Below are 8,220 nucleotides of genomic sequence, written 5' to 3'. Positions count from 1 at the left end.
GACTTCTGTAAGACCAAACTTCATTTCAGTGTGAATTTATCAACATACACACTTAAATACAAAAGGAGGCTCAGCAAGCACATACCTGTGGCTTGAGGTTGCATAAAATTCCCTACTCCAGTCAGGTTAATAACAGCAGCTTGTTGGGCAGATAATGCCTGATCTTGATTGGATGGACCTTGGTCAGACCCCTAGCAAAAATGAAAAGCTTGATCCTTATTACCAAACTCAGTACCAATAAATAAGTAAAGCCAGTGTGACGATAAGCTTCTGAAGTGCCATTTAAAAGCATTTAATTCTGTCTTTTACAGTGCAGGTAGATAAAGGCTACAATGTAGTCACTATTGAAGTTTAACAAACAGATGCCAAATGCTTCCAAACAGCTGTTTGGCAGAAACGGAGTTATGGCAGCGACTCAGAAGTACCATGCAGATATTTGCTTCCTTGCTGTCAGTCAGTAGATTACAGTTTATGGCTGCAATCTTAGCGCATTTCCTCTCCTGCTTCCCACCCACAAAGCCTTCAGGTGACACCTGAAACCATCCACATGCAAAGGTCCTAATCATAATTGCGATGTGAAAGGTCTGAAAACTTACATTCACACGTTCAGATTGTCACATATGCCTTAACATCATCAAAAAAATATGAACCCTTCTTTTTAAGTTTTGTTTTCAGAACAAAGTAGCCCTGACACTAGTCACACAAATGGTATTACTGGAGCCTGATCCAGTGTTTACAGACATTAAGAGTGCTCAATTGCAACTTTTCCTTGCATTGATTCAAGTATCAGAGAAATAAAATATTACATGTGATTTAAGCAAACTACATGGCTTATCAGTCATAAGGAGGAAAAAAAGAATTGAGTTTTTGAGCTGGTGCATTTCCAGGAATTGCAATGCTCGTTAAGAATACCCATATGAAATAAAGTCATTAAGATCTAGGTAAACTCATCCAAAAGACTGAACATCAAGACATACATCATCATCTTGATGAAGACAGTGAAGACAGACTAACAAAGTCATTGAACCAGCATCTGGAAAAAACACAACCCTAAGCACAAAAAAAGTAAGTATACTATTGGTAGCACAGAAGATTTTTTTGTCTTTTGGGACTAAAGTTTTTTCCACTAAGCACTTGGATTACAGTACTGTGAACATACACATTCTTGTCCTTAGATTGAGTTAAGGAATGTAGCATTCATAATAGCTCATTTTAACTTAACAACCTTAACCCTGGACTGTAACAGGTAGTAAGAAACCCATTCCTTAGGGCAAGTTAGCCAATGCAGACATTGATTTCTTCCAAAAACAACTTTCTGCCACAGAAAAGGACATGGGCTCACATCAGCCTTTGTGTTGATGTAAACTTGGCATGTAGAAAATAAAACACAAGAGTATGAGCTTAAAATATATATATATATAATATATATTTAGGTAATTCAACTAGTAACTGACATTTGGATTCTGAGAATAAAAGTCTGGAAGTCTCCTATTAAGCTGTCACACATTTCAGGACAAGGCCTGTGACACAGGAGACTATACACCATGAAAATGTTTCAGTCATCTTATTTATGAGCAGTCCACAGCAGCACAAGCAAATTTATGACAAAGCGAGTTGTGTATCCATAGAGATAATTTTGTAAACAAAGCCTTGCACGTCTGGGAAGACAAGAGCTTGTAGCTGTAAACAACACAAAAGCGCAGCAGCTGGTTTTCCCAAATTGCTGCACTAGTGCTGGAAAGACCTTTAGGCACAGGTAGAACTAAACGCTTAAAATTTTTCATTTTGAGAATAGACTGGTCTCCATCAAGTCTTTAGACTTCTTCAGTGATTAACACCTTTAACACTAATTACAGGCAGCAGAACAGTAAGTGTCTTAAGATAACTTTAAAGCCAACTGATGTATTTATTTCTCTGGTGCAGAGAGAGCAGTTTGGTTACACTACAGCAGTGAGTATCATACACCAGCTCACAGCAGTTGTGAGCTATGAAGTTTTAGTTACTCAGGTAATCCTGTCTGTGTTTCTTCTCTGTTCATCTGATGTCTATGGCATCTTCTCATTAGGATAAACAGGACAAGACTAGGCTAATTTTACACCACTCACAGTGGACTGGCTCTCTTCATGGTGGAGTGAGGCAGTGCTTACTTAGCCAGGTGCTTTGTTACAGCTCTTCTATACAGGATAAAAATAAAGGAGTATAACCCAGCTCCAGCCATGGCAACAAATCCACTGGGGTCTTTTGCAGTTCAACAAGGTTTTGGAGGAAGACTTTCCTCCTTCTCCATTTCAGATCTGCTGCATAAAGGCTCCTTTATTGTGGAGATGGGGAGAATAGGAGAAACTGTTTCATCCATGCACCCCAGACTGAAAGCTGTTAGCAACACACCTCCTCTCTCTGTGGCTGAGGGCTACTGAGGTTGCTGCTGTGGAGAAAAGAGTACAGCTGCTGCTGCTGCTAGAGTGGGTTAAACATAAGTTAACCTCCTGGAAACTGTCGAAGATTAAGAACAAAAGGCATAATTCAATCAAACTGCTACGTTTCCCCCTGTCCTAGGATGAACACGACATTGATAACGATGTATTCCTTGGAGGATTTTTTTTTTTTTTTTTGGAAATCCTTTAAAATTCATTGGTTTACAACAGCTCCTGTGTCAGGAAGCCTCATGCTCAAAATAAACCCGCATCAATTGTAGCTGGATTATTATTGTTTAAACAGGCAAATACATTTTAATTACTCTATTTCAACTAAAATAGCAGAGATTGTACTGATACTGGAAATATAAAGGATAGTCTTCAAAAGCACCGTACAGTAGTTTCACATTCAGAGTACGTCACTCAAGTTTAATACATGCTTCCAAAAAATAAGCTGCAAGGTCTGATGCAAGAACTGTTAGAGTGCAAGAGTCTCAATTCCTCTCCCGTAACCCATTTTAATTGCAGTTATTTCAGCCAAATTATTGTTGGCTTTAGAGCATGAGAGGTAGCCTGAAAGGGCATACTTCAATTTGGAATCGCATAAATATAAGCAGTTCATTTTAAAGAAGAGCTCTACATGGTCTCCTGTGCCTGTCTTTTCCCATGTTTCTGGAGTGTGTACAGGAATGGCAGGATGCAGCAGCAAAGCTACAGATGATCTTCTACCAATATCAATTTTCTGAAGCATGGTGCAACATCTGTGGCACTTGAAGCTGCATCTCTGCAACTCTAACTTGCAGGCAACTTCCAAGATCCAGGAATTACACCCAGTTCCACTCCCTGTGCTGCTTTTTAATGGAGCTCAAACATAATAAGCACCCTTTGCTCAAGTTTCTAATTGTATGTATGCTTAGAGGAAATGAAGCATTTAAAGCCTTTTTGAACATCCTATCTTATATGAACTTCTACTTTCACATTACCAGCAGCTCTTTAAAGTTATTATTGCACCTACCTGTGCATGTTTAGCTCAAGCTTTTAGGCCTTGGATGTGTAACCCTGAGTGATTCTGCTGTACTGTTTTGTGCTTTTCATATAATCATAACTTTTCAAGTTTCAAGAATGATTTGCAATAAAAGCTTAGGCAAATCCAGAGAACCGAAGATGGCATTTTAGGATTAATCTCTTGAATTCAAATGTCAGCATTTTTACATTGTTACTGAAAACTAGCTGCTTTGTTGTGAGCTGAGGCTATTGCTTCCACCTGATACCTTTACAGAAGTAACTTTTTCCTCATTTTAAGTGTTTTAAAAAGGCAAACAAAATTTGCAGTAAATGGTTTAATCAACTGGCTTCAAAGATCTGTGGCAGCCAATACTGTAAGCAGTGCTAAGCATGTCTCTAAAGAAATGTAAGAAATTATTATTGTGTCCAAGTATATCAATTACCTGTAGAAGATTTAAGGGCCGAAGATTTGATGCATTTTTCAAACCAAAAGGGCTGCCTGTTAAAGAAAACATCTTTTTATTAGTAGGAAGTTTTTACTTAATTATATGTGTGTATTGCAATTAATACACCTTTCCACTGGGATTATTTCAAACATATGGAAGCTGGAAAGCTTTGGAAAGCTGGCAAGCTTACATTTTGTACTTTAACACAAATGCTGCATTTTCCATGAAGTTGACAAGTTCACAGTTATCCAGATTCAAAGTTAAAGAGCTGACTGAGCAGAAAGAAAACTATGACTGTCAAACATTGTATATTGTAACCTGTAACTTGTGTATGCATTTCCTACCAAGATGAACATGGAGAATTTCATAGCAGTTATTTTTTCAGCAATTCTCCTTCTGGCTTTTGAAAAGTTGTACTGTTCAGTAAACCTAGAAACGTCCAAGGACAGAATGAAGTATCATGTTCCCAGTTTCTTGATCATTATAACAACCAACCCTGTCCAAAATCTGAGCAACTGTACTCCCCTAGAAGGGCTCCTGCAAAGACACATCTGACTTGTAGGGCTTTTGACATTATTCCACACAGCGCTCCTCAAAGATACGCTAAAAAGGTGTATATGTATTTATCTGTGAGGTGGGTACAGAACAGATTCAAATGCTCCAGTAAAACTGGAGCTGTCAAACAGAATCCCCACTGAGGTCTGCCACAGACCTAGAACAGCTCCCTACTTCCATTTGTTACGTGGATGACAGTGTGGAGTAAAAATCTGTGACAAAACTGGTAAGGGTTGGTAATGCTTGAAAGGACAGGATTAGAACTAGAAGTGATCATAGTGAATTGAAGAAAAGGTCCAAAATCAATGACACTGAATTCCAAAAAGACAAACAAACAAGTACAAAACTGAGTGAATTATCTTTGCATCTACACAGCAAGAAAGGATGTGAGAAATTACACAAGTCACAAACATATCCCAGTCACCCGTACCACAAATTAGAGAACACACAGAAGAACTTCTTCACACAGTTTACATTTATAGAACTGTCACAAGATGCTATAGATAATAAAAATATAAAAGGGCTCAAAAACCAATTAGACAGGTCCCCAAAACAGAAGTCTAACACAAGCTCTTAAGCAAAAAGATCCACATGGATAGTCTTCAGCTGAGAAAGTCTCAAAGCTGGAGACTGCCAGAAAAGGTACAGCTGTACACCAAGGGATGTACTGCTTTACATTTGCCTTAAGTTTTCCCCTAAACATCCTCTAACGGGCCACTGTGAGAGACAGAATATGAACTGGATGGACTTTTTGGCCTAAACCAGTATAGCCCTTCTTAGGTTCATGTAATGCTGTTGCAAAAAAATATGAATAAAAATAGGCAGACCTCACTTGGGGAAATGTTAACAGGAATGTTGTGAAAGAGATGAGATGCAGTTATTCTGCTGTGCTCCACAGTGGTAAATCAGCCAAGCTCAGGCTTGTGTCCAGTTTTGGGTATCACATTTTAAGAAGGATGTGAGCAAATTGGACGGTCTAGAAAAGAGTGACAGGATTATGAAAGGTTTGAAAATACAGCCTATCAGAAAGGGAAGACAAATGTGGGACATGACATCATGTTTCTGATACTTAGAAAGTAAAGAGAAATAGCGAGCAACTACTTTTCACATCTGCAAGGAATAGGAGAAAAAATAATCTGCAATTGAGGAGATGCACTGTGATTAGAAGGAAACATTTTACACAGATAATGAACTACTTCGAACAGCTACTGAGGGAGGCTGGAATCTTCTCCAGTGAAGGTATTTATGGACAGTTTAATATGGGTTAGACAGATTTGACTGTGTCAATATAAGGGATGGATACCTTGATGTACCTTCTATCCTTTTGATTCAATAATCATGTATTAGGGTTCTCTTAGTTTATTTTTTTCTGAAAATGTAATAAAGAATTTAAATGTTGCTTTAATGAATACTGAAACATACAGATTAATATACTCATATTTAAAAGCAATAACAAACTAATTACTTGTCTGTCTAGAATAAAGCAGTACCAGTGGTAGAATGAAATACCCTGCACATTTAAAAACAGAGGCCTCTTTCTAAATTCAATCATGTCTATTTTCTGGCAGTCATCATTATCAAAGTTGCATCTGATTTTGGAGTTTATCTCAAACATCCTGCTGGGCATACCAAAGCTAATCTGGGTGCAGAGTACATTTCCCCACTCCAGTTTTTCAGAGAATCAATCTCAATCATAGCTTACAGTTAGAATGCAAAAATATTTATGTTGTTCCTAAATTCAAGTCATCAAACAATAATCCATTCACACAGTGGCCACTTTGGTCCGCTGTCCTCATAATAGGTTTTTACACTGTCCCTCTCTAAAGGATGACTTTTGAACTTATTCACACTAACCTGCTTGAGAGGCAGACTGCATTGCAGCGGGCAGTGCACTTGGTACCAGACCTCCTGATGGTAAAATGCCACTCAGATTTATACCTGCAGGGGCTATGGCACCAGTGTTGCACCCCAACATGGGGTTTGAACCACTCATCAATGTCTGTGCTCCACTGTAGAAGAGGAAAGACAACACATCAAATCCAAGTGGTACAAGCAAATCTGAGTAACTATGTTTTTGCCCTCTGTCTTGTGCTAATTAAATCAATTGTTTGCTGTCAATAGGATTGTGGATAAAGCATCAAGGTAGCTTAAAAATCATTATGCCTAGTGTAAAACAAGTATGTAAATTCATATTCTCAAACAATTGTTGATTTAGTATAATCCACAGAAAATAAAACTTAAGTGGTTCATTTATTCCAGAAACATTGAAAGATCAGTCTTCAAAACGGTTGTGCTACAGTAACAAAAAGCTAACTAACAGGTTTGTGTTTTCCTTTTGCATCATAAAAGTCTCTATCAACAGAAATCAACTGCTGAACATCTTAGATAAATAAATCAAGTGCCTGATCCCTACATTGAAGCACACCACGTGTCTTACACTGACCATCTCAAACTGACCACAGAATTTTATTTCATCTAAAAGCAGCTCACTTTGTACCATTATAATCTATACCTGCCAGCAGCGTTATTTTTTAAAACTGCTAAATGAATTTTACAAAGACTATTTAATCTAAGTATTTGATTAAATTGTTAGAAAACATATTTGCTCTTTTCTTAAATTTCACACACCTTCATTCATAGAACGTTTATAATTAATTTCTTTCCATTTTTCATTTAGAGAGGTCTGCATACAACATTCCACCTTCTCTCTGATTAATAAGAAGTATTCAACATTAAAGAGCAAAACCTCAAGACACACTTACATTGAGGCACGTCTTACGGAATTAAATTATATGCAGCTAAAAAGCTCAAAGTACAATTTTCTTTATAGACTTCTTTCAGTATTCTCATAGCAGATGCTTTCAACTTTGAGAAATGTAAGTAGCTTCTCGTGGCTTTTCAATTCATAATTACAAGGTGAACGGTCTTTTTGTATTGCAGATTCTGAAAAATATCTACCCTACTGGCTGCTGAACAATTCTGTACAGCCAAAAAAAAAAATCTAGCAACCAGTCACCAACCCACCCAGGACAAATTAAGAAGCCGTCATAACAAAGCACTTACCACACAGAGCCCACTACATTGATGAAGTTAAGTCCTGCAGGGTTTGCCATGACCTGGGTGGAGGTTGTTCCTGTAGTAATGGATGTTACCATGGTGGAAAGAGGAATGGTCATTACAGGCAATGCCTGGCTCAGAGACATTTGCTGCTGAGCAAACGGGGTTAACAAAGTGGGCTGAGGGGTGAAGCCTGAATCTTGGGGAGTAGGGGTGGCAGAAGGGGTAATAGGAGTTGAGCTCTGAGCATCAGGAGGGTGTGGGGTCGATGAAGGGGTGTTGGTTGGAGTAGGAGTAGATGGTTTAGGAGTTCCAGACCCTGCTCATTGAGAAAAATAAAAAGTGCTAGTTTGTTATAAAAGGCCAGTCCCTTTCTGTATAATAAGGTTAATGGAATCTTATTTACCACTGACTATTTGTCCCATTTCTTAAACTGCAAGTGTTAATTTCTACACGACACGAGTGTTGCAGCACACACTCATTGTTAAGGATGCAGTATAATCACACAAAAACCTGTTCTCCATCCTTAATTCTTTAAGCCAAACACTGTTCTGTATCCTCCATTAAGTTCTTCCATAATGTACTGTACAGTAAGTCATAACTCTATTCAGAAATACTTAAACCAAAATAAAGCAATTTCTTAGTGATCATTTTACCCTAATTAATGTTTTTGCCCTAAAATGTTAAACAGTCTATATGCACTGCCTGCACAATAGCACCATGTTAAAAAACATATCATGGAA

The 8,220-nt window shown here is 38.0% G+C and overlaps 1 protein-coding gene across 12 annotated transcripts in view; it reads right to left on the bottom strand.

Annotated features, from left to right (window-relative positions):
• Positions 1-8,220, bottom strand: part of SUPT20H (SPT20 homolog, SAGA complex component) — a 34,167-nt gene that overhangs the window by 1,899 nt on the left and 24,048 nt on the right. For 7 of the 12 annotated variants that reach the window (XM_035324120.1, XM_035324138.1, XM_035324158.1 and 4 more), the window contains exons 19-22: positions 7,484-7,796; positions 6,275-6,429; positions 3,863-3,918; positions 86-191 (exon numbers count right to left, since the gene is read on the bottom strand). In XM_035324120.1, coding sequence (XP_035180011.1) covers positions 86-191; positions 3,863-3,918; positions 6,275-6,429; positions 7,484-7,796 — 630 coding nt within the window. The remainder of the gene's footprint in view (positions 1-85; positions 192-3,862; positions 3,919-6,274; positions 6,430-7,483; positions 7,797-8,220) is intronic. The other 5 variants (XM_035324171.1, XM_035324216.1, XM_035324209.1 and 2 more) reach the window with 2 other exon arrangements.

This window comes from Oxyura jamaicensis, chromosome 1 (genome assembly GCF_011077185.1).
Source record: "Oxyura jamaicensis isolate SHBP4307 breed ruddy duck chromosome 1, BPBGC_Ojam_1.0, whole genome shotgun sequence".
Classification (NCBI taxonomy): Eukaryota; Metazoa; Chordata; class Aves; order Anseriformes; family Anatidae; genus Oxyura; species Oxyura jamaicensis.
Note: the sequence above shows the minus strand (reverse complement) of the source record. Positions and strands in the feature narration are given on the sequence as shown.